This window comes from Rhipicephalus microplus, chromosome 10 (genome assembly GCF_043290135.1).
Source record: "Rhipicephalus microplus isolate Deutch F79 chromosome 10, USDA_Rmic, whole genome shotgun sequence".
Classification (NCBI taxonomy): domain Eukaryota; kingdom Metazoa; phylum Arthropoda; class Arachnida; order Ixodida; family Ixodidae; genus Rhipicephalus; species Rhipicephalus microplus.
In genome coordinates, this window is record NC_134709.1 from 60,403,477 (window position 1) to 60,419,307 (window position 15,831).

The 15,831-nt window shown below is 44.5% G+C and overlaps 1 protein-coding gene across 1 annotated transcript in view; it reads right to left on the bottom strand.

Annotated features, from left to right (window-relative positions):
* Positions 1-3,397: 3,397 nt before the first annotated feature.
* Positions 3,398-15,831, bottom strand: part of LOC119181654 (uncharacterized) — a 35,374-nt gene continuing 22,940 nt past the window's right edge. Inside the window, exons 17-24 of the mRNA XM_075875746.1 lie at positions 12,103-12,241; positions 11,094-11,167; positions 10,824-10,947; positions 8,532-8,602; positions 8,265-8,391; positions 7,728-7,789; positions 7,084-7,219; positions 3,398-6,038 (exon numbers count right to left, since the gene is read on the bottom strand). Coding sequence (XP_075731861.1) covers positions 4,484-6,038; positions 7,084-7,219; positions 7,728-7,789; positions 8,265-8,391; positions 8,532-8,602; positions 10,824-10,947; positions 11,094-11,167; positions 12,103-12,241 — 2,288 coding nt within the window. The 3' untranslated portion in view covers positions 3,398-4,483. The remainder of the gene's footprint in view (positions 6,039-7,083; positions 7,220-7,727; positions 7,790-8,264; positions 8,392-8,531; positions 8,603-10,823; positions 10,948-11,093; positions 11,168-12,102; positions 12,242-15,831) is intronic.

Here is a 15,831-nt window from a genome sequence, read left to right on the forward strand (position 1 = left end):
AATGCTGGCATGGCGAGTGTTGCATGACACATGCCAACGCTCTCGGCAACCAAAAAGTCTTGGTCTGCCAGAACCACATCATCGTACTCTAGATTATCAAGAGCTCCACATTCTTCAGTGATGTGTTTGTCACTGGCACGCCCACCATGGGACTCTCACAAAAAAGACAGAACCCTGAGAGCATATTCTAACCAGAAACTTGACCATGTTATGATGCTTGTAGTGAGACCACGAGACCACGTCTCAGCATGAGGCAAGTATGACATCAGACGGTCGTTGAAAACTTTTAAAAAATCAAGTACGACGCAAACCTTGGAGCCAAAGTTGTCAAGAAAACCCACAGGCATTGTCTTCATTATTTGTTCTTTCTCTGGCCAACGAACAAGGGGTCAAATTTTGTCAAAAAACAGATCAAGCCATTTCTAAAAAATTCTTGATGCTGTTGACAAGGAAACGTCACAGCAAAATGCTAAATCATTAAATTCTTATCCGAGCTGCAACCTCATGAGAAATCACAAAATTTCTCGAAATTGTGACAATAAGGTTTTTCCTGTGTGTGCCATGGGGCTCTTAACTAGCTCAAAGAAAGACGCAAGTGTACCATATGATGGTAGTCCAGTGTAAAATGTGACCTTGTCGTTTTTATCTTGCAAGGCCTCCCTGGTAAAACACGCTGATAAAGCTGCAGTTTTCGTTTTTTCACGCTCCACTTGCAGGCTGGAGATAAGTGCTTGCATCTGATCAACTTCGCTTACACAGAGCTGTCTGGCAGGTACTGACAGGTAGCTTCTGATGAAAATAAAAGAAAAAGTTGTATTTTTTTTTCCATCACTACATTTGGACTTGCTTCTGGGCGTATAAATTGCACTGTAGCAAAAAGAAAATAATAATAATTGCCAAAAAGTTTGTATTCTTTCAATCTAGGCAAACTTGAAATTCACGTACCAACTGCCAAAGGAGTTGGCTTGATTTCTGCATTGTGTGTCGGCGAGTACCTCGTTGCGTCAGGTTCGTCACCATCGTCATATTCGTCAACGTGGTTTCGAATCCCATCCATGGAAAGAAATGACATGGCTTCATGAAAAGAAATGACATGGCTTTCACAATTTCGAAAATGTACGCATAACGTGAAACCACGCGCAAGGAGCTCAGGCCTGTTCACCTGTGTGTTGTAAGCCTTCCTTGCGATGGCGGTAGCGGTACTTGTTTAGCGATGGAAACCCGTAACACAGGCTCACCAGAGGTGCCCAGTCGAGTTGCAGTCGTCGAATAGGTACGGCGGCCGACCTGGGAGGTCATGAGTGTGAAGGTTTTACGAAATTGCATGACAAAAAAAATAATACTTCACTGCAAATGCTCTCAGTGTCAACACATTTCTCAGCCTGTCAATGTTGTAAAGCACGGCACTCAAAAAATTAATAAATGATCCACTAGATTCAACGATAACCGGCAGAGCAGATTGATTTGTGATGAACTGTTCACGTACCTGACACGAACTGGCCAGAACAGACGAAACAGTTGTCGGCGTGAGCTTCTTGAATGTCACATCTGTTGACGCACAACAACCACTCACGCCGCCGGCGCTCCCGCACTCATGTGAGTGAATCTTTAGGATTTTGAAGTAACTGTAGTCTTTCGTACCTGTCTTTACCTTCTATGCCTTGCTTTGGCTTTTGACTATTGCAGCCTATAATTACACAGTGCACCATTATGTCTCCAGGCAGTGCCGACGCCATGAAAATGACTGCGCCGCCTCAGCCACCTCCGAAAAAAAAATTGCTGCCGACACAGAATGCATAGCGTCGCCGCCCTTCATGCAAGCTCCCTAACTGCTTGATATCTTGGTTGTAGCATGCTATGCTCCAAGAAAAGCTAGTCAAGTTAATGCATTGTACTTGGCAGAATTAATACTTCTGTGCCAAGATGTTCATTATGGACACAATCTTATTTGCATGATAAAATGAAACATTTGTGCTTGTCATGTGCAATAGGTCAACGCCCACGTGAGCGTCCCTGTCGTAGTGCCTACGTGGAACCCCCGACCAATCGCGTATGGCGAGGGCAAATGTTGTACAGTGCGGTATAAGGCAATGCATGTGCAATGAACGTCCAGTAATTTGAGCGATATTCCCAGGTACGTCCAGGGTATGTACTAAAAGGGCTAACTGCATATTCGTCCTGTGTTGAACCTACGATTTTTGCCACTCATCAGACAATCAACGAATCGACATTTTTTTTTGCGCATGAGGGTACTGCAGACAACCGTAGTACAGCTGGCGAATCTACATCGGACGTACTAATTTCCAAAACTGCATACCTGTGGATGCTTACCAGATTTTCGTGGCCCATTGGGAAACCACTATATAATTGCAAATAAACATATGACATTTGTCTTCAATTGTAAAGGGCCTCTAACTCGACCAGAAGTCAAATTTGTTGCGCTGCTTTCGTGCACAAGTCCAGAGCAAACGCCTTCGTCCACTTATACAAAGGCCCTTCCTTCAAGTCCGAGGCCGCCGAGGGTGCTAAAAGCAAATATCGATCTTAAAGACGATACTCCAACACATAAATTTTGGCCTGTCTGTCTTTCTGCTGGTCTATCTGTCATACAATTCAGCCACTTGGCAAAGGTTTAAGCACACTCTCACGGCAAGCTATCTTGACTTGCTGACTGCGTTCATACTTGTGAATAGTGTCAACCTAAAAAAAGGTATCATGCATTTTTTAGATAAACATCAATAAGTAAAAACTAAGTAGTGTGTATTCATTTCCAAATGCATAGGTGCGTACTTCTACACATGCTGCGCTGACAATGCCCCGCTATGAATGAAAAAGCAGCCGTTTCCCACCCTTCACGAAAAGGGCCCGTTACTGCCACCTACCCGTGGCTTTGCCTTCTAGAACAACTTTCATTTCTTGAAATCACTGCCACATTACATCCATATCTTACGCAGCATCTCCAAACAAAAGCCTGTCGTCACCTTTTTCAGTGAAGCGCACAGGTACGTGGCCATTTTTTTTCTTGCACAGCAACGATCTACAACAACTGCTATTGATAAAGCACGGACAGTTGAGCATGCGTTAAATGTCGCTCCAGCGGGGCATGACGTAGACAATTGGAACAACTCCCTATGCAGCCATTCGACCACGTAATACCGGGAATGCACGGAAATCGTTCACGAGTGTTCACGGAAAAGCTCACGAGTGTCCTATTTCTTGGATGCACTGCGGCACACCATTCGGCGAGCATGGTGTGTAGAGCGTGAGTGCGAACACTACCACGCACTGCTATACAGGAGACGGCGATTAGATTTCACTAGCACTGACGTCTTTTTCTTCTTCCTTTTACAATCTAGACAGCTTCCAGCACGGCAATGAAAATGTACGCTTACGCCTATTTGTATGAGAATTTCCTTTATTATACACCAATTTTTCACACAAATATAGCTGTCAACTAAATGCCTCTACGTTCTTAGTGGCATTTTTCTTGCACGTACAAGTGCATTTGTCAATCAAAAATGAAACTGCAGCATGAACAAAAATGAAAAAGTGAGAATAAGAAATAAATGTACTATTTCACTTGGCAACAGCTGTTGCTTATCCTTATTATCACAATAGCATAAAAACTCCACTGTGAAACGGTCTTAGGCCCACACAATGAAAAGATCTGCACAGAAAGATTGTGCACATAAAGGAACAATGTTTTCAAGTATAATCTGCATATTCGAGCTACACAACTACGAAATTGCTGTGCATTGCAACTTGCCCGGCAATAAGCCTACAACTGCCCTCACGTGAACCACATTTCTACAGTCGTTCTCCATGTTGAAAAAACTTCTGGGTGAAATTAGTACCTTGGGAGTTTCACATATTTGTGATAGAATGGTAGTATTGTTTCTTCATCATGGCTGCATTTTCATACCATGATGCATAAATGCTGCGGATGACTATTATCTACATAACCATTTACGCTGCTAGGGTCACTGAATCATACACGTCACAAGGCGAGTCGTGGTCATCAGAAAGCAATTTTCACCAGAATCGCCTATTGCCCTCTACAGAGTTCGCATACGCGATGCACATCCTTTATCTAGAAGAAAGAACATCACACTGTGCACACCAAAAAGGTGAGCCCCCAACATACTTTGGTGGTGGCAGCTTATATTTCTTATAGGGAAGCAGTCAAATGCAAAATGGAAGGTCTGACACTCAAATTCAGGTTGAGGTACTCACAAGAACTTTGCTTCATTTTGAATGACTGAGTACTTTGTGGCTGGTGTAGGATTTTTAACCTGAGTGCATTGACAACAGACAAGAGTGGTCAGACATAGCGAATCATATCCCCACACATTTTGACATTTCTATTGTGTACGCAGGCGTCGGTGTTTGACAAGGTGTGCGACCCGTGCAAATGATTTGCCACGTGTTCTGCTGTTGTAAGGCTTCTCGGGCATATGATCGAGTCGGTGAACGGCAAGCTTGGTCAGTTCAAGGAATGACTAGCCGCATGTTCTAAAATGTGAGGTGTCTTTCCCGTGTGTGTGCATTTGTGTCTAACAAGAGATGCTCTCTGTGCAAAAGACTTGCCGCATGTTGTGCACGTGTGCAGGTTCTCATCCATGTGTATGCGTTGATGAAGGAATAGCTTGTCCGACCTCGCGAAGGACTTTTCGCAGATTTTACAGACGTGAGGTTTCTTTCCGGTATGCGTGAGTCGATGGCGGGAAAGCTTGTCCGATGTGGCGAAGCACTGTTGACATGTTTTGCACTTGTAAGGCTTAAGTCCCGTATGTGTGCGTTGATGAAGAAAAAGCTTGTCCGACCTCACAAAAGACTTTCCGCATGTTTTACAGTTATAACGTTTCTCTCCGGTATGCGTGAGTCGATGACGGGAAAGCTTGTCCGACCTCGTGAAAGACTGTTGACATGTTTCGCACTTGTAAGGCTTAAGTCCCGTATGTGTGCGTTGATGAAGGAAAAGCTTGTCCGACCTCACAAAAGACTTTCCGCATGTTTTACAGTTATAACGTTTCTCTGCGGTATGCGTGAGTCGATGACGGGAAAGCTTGTCCGACCTCGCGAAAGACTGTTGACATGTTTCGCACTTGTAAGGCTTACGTCCCGTATGTGTGCGTTGATGAAGAAAAAGCTTGTCCGAACTCACAAAGGACTTTCCGCATGTTTTACAGTCGTAAGGTTTTTCTGCAGTATGCGTGAGTCGATGGCGGGAAAGCTTGTCCGACCTCGCGAAAGACTGTTGACATGTTTCGCACTTGTAAGGCTTAACGCCTGTATGCATGCGTTGATGAATGACGAGAAGACGTGATTGACCGAACGACTCACCGCATGCTCTGCAATTGTAATGTTTCTCTTCAGCATGCGCACTTGGATGAACTGCAAGTTTCTCCATCATACCGAATGATTTCTCTCTTTTTCTTAAATTGTAGCGTTTTTTTCCATCATCAGTGCACTGAGGAGTGACCAGTTGTGCTACTTGTTCGAAGGATTTGTCGCACACTGCGTAGTTGCAAGGTCTGTCTGTATGCGAGCGTTGGTGAATGACGAGAAGGCGTGCTCGACCGAACGACTTACCGCAAGCTTTGCAATTGTAACGTTTCTCCTCAGCATGCACACTTCCATGAACTGCAAGTTTCTCAACCATACTGAATAATTTCTGTCTTTTTCTCAAATTGTAACATTTTTTTTCATCGTCAGTGCACTGAGGAGTGACCAGATGTACTATTTGTTTGAATGATTTGTCGCTCACAGCGTAGTTGCAAGGCCCATCTCCAGTGTGCGTATGTTGATGCAGGATAAGCTGCTCCGATTCCCGGAGTTCCTCACTGGACGTTTTGCATTCGAAGGGCGTTTCAGTTGTATGCAATGTGCGGTGCTTCGCGAGGAAATTCAAATACCTAAACGATTCGCCACACGTCTTGCACTTGTAGCGGTCCTGCGATGAGTCCTGTGAGCTGTCATTGTCAATGCCGAGAACCGAGTCATCCAGCTGGTTGGTTTTCCTGTGTCCGGTAGCATACCTACGAGTTGCCAAACGAACAAATTTAAACAACCAGCTCAATACTCTGCACTCTCACGTTAAGAGAGCAGCACGTTTGTCATAGTGGAAGCCTTGAGTAACTAATAAAATATTCTACCAGAAAAGCTTTTTACTTCAGTGTACTGGAGGGAAACAGCCCGAGAAACACACCGAGCGAAGGACACATACAACAGCGCTGACTTTGAACTTTTGGTTTATTCGTGAAACCACGCATTATGTACTACTACAGTTGAAACGAAAAGAAACAAACTTAACAGTCGATACTTGAAATATCAAAAACACCCTTAAAAACATGCTCATTGCACATGCACTTAATTTGATAAAAGCCAAACCTCATTTTCCGAGAGGACAACTGAAAGCCTCTTATCACCAGGGAATCCTCACTTAACCTGTCAGATAATGACGTGTTTTTATCAGGTTTATTGCACTTATAATGAGCATGTTTTTTATGACGTTGATATTTCATCTATATTACACTTTCATTTTTGTTTTTTTTAGTTTCCTCCAGACATGTATATAGTGGGTGCTTTGACAAACTTTTTTGCAACTCAGCGTTGTTGTATGTGTCCTTTGCCTTGTCTCTTGTCTTTGGCAGAGTTTCCCTCCAACAGGTCATAAGAACACGCCCAAGCAAACAACGATTTTAGCTTAACTGTAATTCTGGTGAGGATTGACTGTCATTTCCGCTTTTTCTAAGAGGTTGTTATGACTTTACATTGTGTTAATTTAAACAAAAATATTATGTTTTTAGGTTCCGACAACTCCTGTAGGGAACTGTGTATCACAAATACAAATATGCGCTCATTATGTTAACGACTGCCACTGCATCAACCGGAGCGCGAGATAGTTGTAAAAACGAATGTCGTAAGCTGAGAACAGTAGTGAATTTAAGGCATTTTATACGCTGAATCTTTTCTCTTGTGAAGGGGTTCTTCCATTTTGATCATAACTCAACCACACACAATGTTCCACGCATACTTTATGAGAAGCTCCTTTGAGAAGAACTCTTCAAAAGTTGGACTCACGTTGCATTGTTTACAGAAGGTGAAACTTCCTCCATTGCAGTGTGAGTTGTACTGGAAACTGCGTCACCGGCTTGCAGTGTTGCGGATGCCGGAAGTAACGTGCACCTACTGTCTTGTCCTGCCAGTTCTGTGCATTCTGAAATATCAGGCATTGATTGGCGAATGTTAGAAAATAATTCTCGATGCTGGAGCTCTCAGTGCTAAGAAAAACTTTTAAGCCAAGTAACCATCCTGCAAAGTCTTATCTGAAGCGTCGTGCTTTGTGAGCATAAACTTGGCATTAACACCTTCAAAGTGTAAAGTGATGTCAGTGAAGAGCTTTAGCACAACTAGCAGAAGACTGAGCAATGTATAGATGCTTGGCACATTGACAAGGCAGATTGAGGAGACTGAGGACTCGCTCTTAACAAAGATAGGTCTGCCTAAACGAACGTCAGAAAGTGATACTTTGATTACTGTTAAAGCAACCATGCACCGCATGAGGTTATAACGAGCCATAGTATACAATTAGATTTGACACTGGAAAACAATAATCAGTGACGCTAAATCAATCTGCACAGTAGAAATGGCTTCCTTTAGGATGCATGGGGAAGACCATTTCTATGGTACTGTTCCGGTCAAAGACATTTCCACACAACACATACCATGGTATGAAGACGTGCAGGCGGTCGGGCTCTGTAGGGCATACGAAGAGTTTTGAGGAACCCTGCAGGCACACAAAGCTCAACGGTCAAATGTATAGTATCAAGGTCAATTCAACTAGGATCATGCAAACGGCTTTATGGATGCAACACTTTTTAGAAGAGGAAATTATGACGCAACTGATACGCTAATACAGTCATCTGCTGACACATACGGCATGCATAGTGATAAGCTTGGCCAGAAAAACATCACAGAAGGATGTGAAGCGAAATTTGAAAATATGCCACAGTCCGAGAGCTGGAACAGAGCACCTGTCATTCCTACAGGCAATGGTGTCAGGCTGGTGTGGTATCTATAGCGGCAGCATGCTAGCATTGTGACAAAATTATATAAGCTGTAAAAAGAACCAGGCACTATCACATTACAGCAACATCACAGCCTCCATACGACAATTTCACGAATGAAAGAATAGCTGATACTTATGCTTCAACACAGTACAGCCTTTGTGGCCTTTGCAATCTCGTGAACGTTCGACTAACCCTGCATCATTGTCCAGAGTGCCCGCTGGTTCATCCATGGTAATGCGGCTCCCACTGGGCTTGCCTTCAAACGCCTGGCTGCTGTCAACAGGATGTTGGAAGCCAGGGCTTCCTTCTTTGCTCCTGTCTGTGCGCGAATAAATAGGGATGATTGTTCGGCACTGAACAGAAATGTCTCAGTTTTTTTTAAATAACTAGTCCTGCCCATTCAAAGTAACGGGCATAGGCACTCTCTGCCATAACGGCTGAACTACCTCGCATACGCACCACAGATGGTAGGTGCTTCATAGTCCAAGTCGAACTCGTGACTTCGGTCATCTTCAGTGCTGCCAGGACTCCTACAGACACGCAAGCGTACAATTTCTTGTCAGTAAAGCTTCAGCAGTACGTGCAAGCGAGACACTTTTGTGTAAAAAAGAGAAGAAAAAATTTTCGAAGGTAAGCTTACAGGAGCTGGGTTTTAAGGCCTGTTCCTTTATTTATACCAACAAAAAAGAAACCTAAGAAATATTTATCTGAACGGGAATATTCAAGACGAGAAACCCTTTCAGAACTGACAAGTTCGGGCCACTAGAAAAATTGAAAAAAATACCAAGCTCTTATAAAGCACATGCACTGGCGACGCCCTGTGGCAGCTGTGGCAAAGGGACTATACACTGAGACCTTGTTATAACGAAGCGGGATATAACAAACCAATGAATTTAACGAAGCAATAGTAATTCCTCTTGAAATTTCCATAGACGACCACGTATTTAAAAGCTCGTTTTAATGAAGCGAAAATTTCCCCACAATAGATATAACACACCATTCCTCGTTCATAATGAGCATGCACTGATCATTTTGGTATAGATCGATTCTCAATACAGTGAAATCTCATTTATTCGAGCACGCTCAATTCGAACTTCCTATTCATTCGAACTCACGATGAGGTACCGTCAAAGCTATGTGTATTCCAATGGGCAAAAACGCCCGGTAATTCGAATGCCAAAGCACTTTCGACAGTTAATTCGAACAAAGCACGCTCCGCAAATGCTCCCAGCACCCTGCCCAATCCTGCGGCAGCACCTGCGACACCTCAACGCTGCCCGCGAAGGAGAGAAAAGGCTGCGCTGAAATGTTTGCTCTCTCTCAAATTCCGATCTGAGACGCCCCCGTGTCACACTTCTCCCTTTTCTGTCCCTGCGACGTAAAAACCCTTCTCCTTCCAACGCCGAGCGCAAGTGAGAGAGGAAAAAAGAATGAAAGATCTCGCTGGGTCGAATGAATGTGTGGTTGAAAAAAAATGAAAAAGGCACGATCTTCTGCAGCCCTTGCCCCTTGTGGGAGCATGGCTCTGCGCCTTGAGGGGGGTCTCTCACGCCCCGGTGCCACGATTCCCCCTTTACCGTCCCTGCCACGTAACCCTTCTCCTTTCAACGATGTGTGTGAAGAAAGCAAAAAAAAAAAAGCAGCCGTGGAGTGTTGGTTTTCTCTCAAATGCAGTTCTGCTTCTTTCCGCGTGGAGACGCTCCTCCTTTCTCGTCACGTGCTGGCCATGCTGCGGCTGCAAAGAGGAGAGCGGGAGGCTCTGCTACGCAGTCGTTGCTGTCGTCTTTTGAAAGTGCCGGTGCTGGACATTTCCGCGCACAGCTTCTCTTACCAGGAGAATGCTTTGCAAGCTGCGTGCGAAATTGATTGACTCGCTGCAAGGCAAGCGTGTGCAGACGTGCATCACCGATTACTTCAATTATTAACGGATGTCCTGTGATTTGTGAATAAATGTAAGTCTTCTGAAACTTCCACCTCGTGTGTTAGCTCAATGCACATGTGCCACTGCATGGAGAACCCTCCATTTATTTAGCTTTCATTAATGCCGAACTTCTATTTAAAACGAATTTTCGGGCTTCTTCGAATTCAAATTATCAAGGTTCGACTGTATCTTATAGCACGTGACGGTTTACCTCTCATCACGGCTACGGTAATTAAAAACTCGCGCCTTGCGCTTCCCAGGAGCCGCTTGCACACACGCATGTTGGAGCACCTCTGGAACTAATGAACTCGCCCCCTCAGCAACTCGCGCGAGCGTGCGCGTCAGTCGGCCTCCCCTCTCTTGTAGAACTCGCTGACCGGCCCGGGCATCTGACCTTTTTCTTCCCATCGGCAGGCTCAGCACCAGGACGGTGGAGATTGGAGACTGTGACATTGTTCGATGTCATTTGCTATGAAAGAGCAACACCACCTGACTTACGGCGAATGCATAGTGATAAGTTTGGCCAGATTAACGGTCACAGGACAATGTGAAGTGAAAATTTAAAGTACGCCACAGTCCGAGTAGTAGAACAAAGCGCCAGTGATTCCTACAGGCAGTGGTGTGAAGCTGGTGTGGTATTTTTAAGAATAGCATGCTAGCATGGCGTCAATATTATAGTAACTATAAAAAGAACCACTCGGTATCACGTCCCAAGCGACATCACAATTTCTATTACAAAACAAGTTCCTGAATGAAAGAAAAGCTGATACTTATGGTTCACCACAGCACGACCTTTGTGGTCTTTGCAATCTCGTGAACGTCCCACTTACCCTGCATCATTGCTCAGAACACCCACTGCTTCGTCCATGGTCATGCGGCTACCACTGGGCTTGGCATCGAAGACCTGGCTGCTGTCGACACGATGTTGCAAGGCAGGACTTCCGTTCTTGCTGTCTGTGTGCAAACAAATACAGATGGTCGTTCGGCACTGAAATGAAACGTGTCAGTTTTTCTATTTCTTTTTCAAATACTGGTCAGGCGCATTCTAAGTTAATAGGCATTCTTTACCATATAGCAGCTGAACTACTTCGCATACGTACCAAAGATGACAGGGGCTTTGTTGTCCGTGTCACACAAATTGTCATTTCTGTCATCCCCAGTGCTGCCAGGACTCCTACAGACACACAAGCGTACTACTATTATCGGTCAGTAAAGCTAGAGTAGAACGTGCAAATGAAACACTTGCGAAATAAAATAGACAAAATTTTCGATGTCAAGTCTACAGTACCTCTGTTTCAAGGGCTAGTCTTTGATTGATACTGACAACAAAGAAACTGAAGAAATATTTATCTGAAAGGGAATATTTGAGACGAGAAACCTCTGTCAGAACTGGCAAGTGCGGGCCCCTTGAAAACTTGAAAAAAATCCCAAACTCTTATGAAGACACATGCATTGGCGAAGCCTTTTGGCAGGTGCGGCAGAAGGCCTATAACAGGGACAGCACAAACGACAGGTTCTCGTATCAACATAGAATGTGGGAATTTCTATGTCTAGCGCCACATGCCGCTACCGCTGTTAGGTGCTCCGTAGTTGCCCTGATATTACGTAGCTGTCGCAAGTAGCGTAGTTGCCAATCATCACTGTTGCTTCGTGGCAGGGAGACAACTCAAACATATGGGACAGTCTGCGACTTCCAATTCATACCAACATGCCTAAGCAACCAATAATTTATCTTCACTAAAATTCTGGCGAGCATTGACAATCATTTACTTTTTATTAGAGGTTGTGATGACATTACATCGTGTTAATGTAAACAAATTTAATAAGTGTATAAGTTCTCACAACTTCTGCTGAAAATTGTGTATCCCAAAAAGAAATATGAGCTGGCTATCTTAGCAATTTCCAGTGCAGTCAACCGGAGCGAGAGATAGTTGCAAAAGCAAATGTCGTATGCTGAAATCAGCAGTGAATTTATGGCATTTTATACGCTGAATCTTTCCTTTAGTGGAGGGGTTCTTTTGTTTTCAGCATAACTCAGCCACAGGCAACGCTTCGTGCAAACGTTACGAGACACTCCTTTATGCAGAATTCTTCAAAGATTGGACTCACGTTCTGTTGTTTACGGAAGTAGGTGAAACTTCCTCCATTGCAGTGTGGCTTGGGCTCGAAACTGCGTCACTGGCTTGCAGTATTGTGAATGCCGAAAATGATGTGCAGCTACTGTCTTGTCCTGCCAGTTCTGTGCATTCTGAAATATCAGGCATTGATTGGCGAATGTTCGACAATAATGCTTGGTGCTGGAGCACTCAGTGCTAAGAAAAACTTTGAAGCCGAGTAACCCTCCTGCAAAGTCTCATCTGAAATGTCGTGCTTTGTGCACCCACCTAAGCTTGGCATTAACTCCTTCAGAGTGTAAAGTGATCACACTGTAGAGCTTTAGCACAACTAGCAGAAGACTGAGCATTGTATAAACCCCTTACACGTTGACAGTGCAGAATGAGGAGACTGATGACTCGTTCTTAACAAAGATGGGTACACCTTAACAAACGTCGGCAAGTCTGATACCCCGATTACTTTTAAAGGGAGACTTGGCTCTTGGGACCTGAAAATTTGCTCAAAAATCTATTTTCAAGAGTCATTTTTGTATTCTTTCTACCATCGCCTATCTGTCTGCAAATTTTAGTTGCGAAATGCCGCATATTAGCGGCGTAACAGTAAATTAAATATGTGTTGGCACGCCTCCTGTCCTTTAAATTGAGGACAAATCGCGCTTATTTCGGCTGCCTGTAACTCTTGAACGGCCTGCTCGAACGCGGCCATTTTGGTATCGTTGAAAAACTCTCGTATTTCACTTTTTTTTCTCGCTCAGTTGGGCAACACTGAGTTTGCTACCTCTTGAAATAAAAAAGAAAAAAAAATATGCGTAATATGTTGTCATTGGCCACTTGAGATCACATGGCTAAAATGGCGCCATCTGATTGGCTTGGCTATTCTTGGCTATTCGAGGCGTCATTTTAACTTGGGTTACGGTGATATGACGAACATGCCTGGAGGACCGAAAAAGCATTATTCGGTGTATCAGTTAGACCGAGGGCGAGTCAAAATGAAAAAACCTGCTAACAGCATGACATCACGGGTTGTCGCGAACGATCAGCAAGTGGCCGTCGTTGCTTCGGCACCCGATAACAGCGATGGAGGTGATACCAGTCCGCTCCACAAAAGCACTACAACCAACGAGCAGGCGACTCGCAGTGTCGGGGCATCCGATATCGTCAGCGCAGGTGACAGCGGTCCGCAAGATGCGGGCATGCCATCGCGCGGCTCTACAAGTGATCAGCAAGCGATCCGCAGCGATGGAGCTGACAGCGATCAGTCCAAAAACGACCACATTCTTCGCGCCCACTCTAGCCGTGTACAAGTTGACCCTAGAGCTGTCACGAGCAGCGAAATAGTGCGAGTGCTCGTGAGCAGGACATTCTTTATAGACTTGAGTTGACACCGGCAACAGCGCGAAAGACTGCAGGTTTCACCGGTGCAAGCAACGCGTCATCGGCCTCCGCCGCAGACCCCACAGCTCCGTATGTGATGATTGACATGGAGGTCCTGAATGAGCGGCTCGTTGCTTCCCTACGTTGCAGAGTATGTGGCGGGTGCGCAAAATTAGTTACGGGTTACCGCGACTACGGCCTCGCTAAAAGAGGATAGTGAAGTGCGACTATTGTAGCGAGGTCACGACGGCATCCAACTCGTGCCAAGTCAATGGTGATAAGTTCTACAATGCATTTGCGGTAAACATTTTATCCACGCTTGCGATGCTCTGCAGTGGGAACGGCCAGACAGCCATGAACAATATTTTCGCGGCAATGGGACTGTCGCGGCGGGGGCTGCACAATAAGACGTTTCAATGGCACTTGAAACAAACCTTAGAACCGGCTGCCACCAGAGCTGCCGCGACCGTTATGACTCGGTGCGCGAGTGAAGTAAAGGAGTTACACGAGGCAATGTGTTTTGGGCACAAAAAGAACATCGCCGTGTGCTATGATGGCACTTGATTGGCGAGGGGGCATTCCTCTCACACTGGTATTGGAACGGTTGTCGAACTGTTTACTGGATATGTGATTGACCACCATGTGATGTCCAACTTTTGTTTGGTTTGTGGAAACGGCCCCAAGCTAGGCAGTGAGGGCTATAATATCTGGAAGTCAAGCCACCAGTGCCAGAAGAATTCAAGCCGCAAGTCTGGCCGAATGGAGGTGTAGCCGGCAAAATTTTGTTCGAACCATACTTCAGTGGCATGACCTTCGTTACACTTCGGTGTTGTGCGATGGTGACAGCCGCACATACAACGACGCCATAAAAGAAGTGAAAATTTATGGCTACTTTGAAGTGGAGAAGGAGGATTGTGTAAATCACGTCAAGAAACGTATGGGTACTGCACTACGCAACATAGTGCAATAACACAAGGGGGAAGGCAAACGAAGCCTTGGTGGCAAGGGGAGATTGACTGCCGAACTGATCGACAAGTTGGCTGTCTACTATGGGCAAGCACTAAAATCGCACGTAGATGATGTTGAAGCCATGAGCCGGGCAGTGATCATGTCACCTCTACCGACAGTTGCCCGAACCACCAACTGTGCCCAACTGATGAGCAATCTTAATGCCGCCACAACGCAGCAAAGGCTAAAGGGGAGCCAGAGCTCAAGCACAAATATAATTTGCCTAGTGATGTGGCTGCAGCTTTCTTGCCGGTTTACCAGCGATTGTCGGAGGGGAGACTGTTGCAAAGATGCCTCAGGGGAAAGACCCAGAACTCAAATGAGTCTTTACACTCAGTAATCTGGAGCCTACTGGCAAAAAAGCAGCACTGGTCATTGTTTGCAGTACAGGCAGCTGTTGCGGAGGCTGTGCTGCATTTTAATGCTGGTAATGAGCATGCTGCTACGGCCTTGCTAGCAGAATTGAATGTAGACATAACAGCGACTGGGTCCAACAGGGCAAGGGAAAAGGACCTGTGGCGTAGCACAACTTCCGCTAAAAAAAGGGCAGCATCACAAGGCCTTACTAAGGCAGTGAATAAAAGGCACCATGACGAAATGCATCCTGATTACTTTCTGGATCATTTTGAGATACTTTTTCTTTGGAAGGAGAGTGCGTAAATAATTTTTTTTACCTGTTTCTCCAAAATGGCATTTCTGATGGTGTCATAATGAAACGACAATATCTCTAGTTCTACTCAACCAGTCTCAACATTTCTTTTTTGTCAGAAAAGTGTACAAGTGCAGTAGGGCTAGTATAAAGCTACATATCATTAAAGAACATTTATAAAAATAATCATTTCAGAAGGTATTATTGGGTTTTCGAAGTAAATTTTGAGATGCCCTAACTTAATTCAAAATTGTTGTAAAATATTCATTCTTGCCTGATTGAACCCGTGTATCATCCTTTATCACTGCAATGTTGAAGTAATTGATATAATCATTTTTAATTTGTCTGGAAGTCTTTTTTATTTTTTCTCAAAACTGTGTTTTTAATGATCACGAAGTTTTGGGGTGATGATATCTCTGGTCCTACTTATCTTACGGCATTGATTCTTGTTTTGTTAGAAAAGGGGACAAATGGGGACTGTGACAGGCCTAAAATTTGAACAAATAACATGATACAGTAAAAGCTCATTAATTCGGATTTCACGGGACCGGAAAAACTGTCCGAATTAACCGAATGCCGAATTAAAAAACAACCTTTAAAGGAAAAACAACATTTAAAACCAAGCTGCAGAAGCATACCTTTATTTGTTGAAGTACTTTGTAATTGTCGTCTGCGTTTTCGCGCAGATTCCGG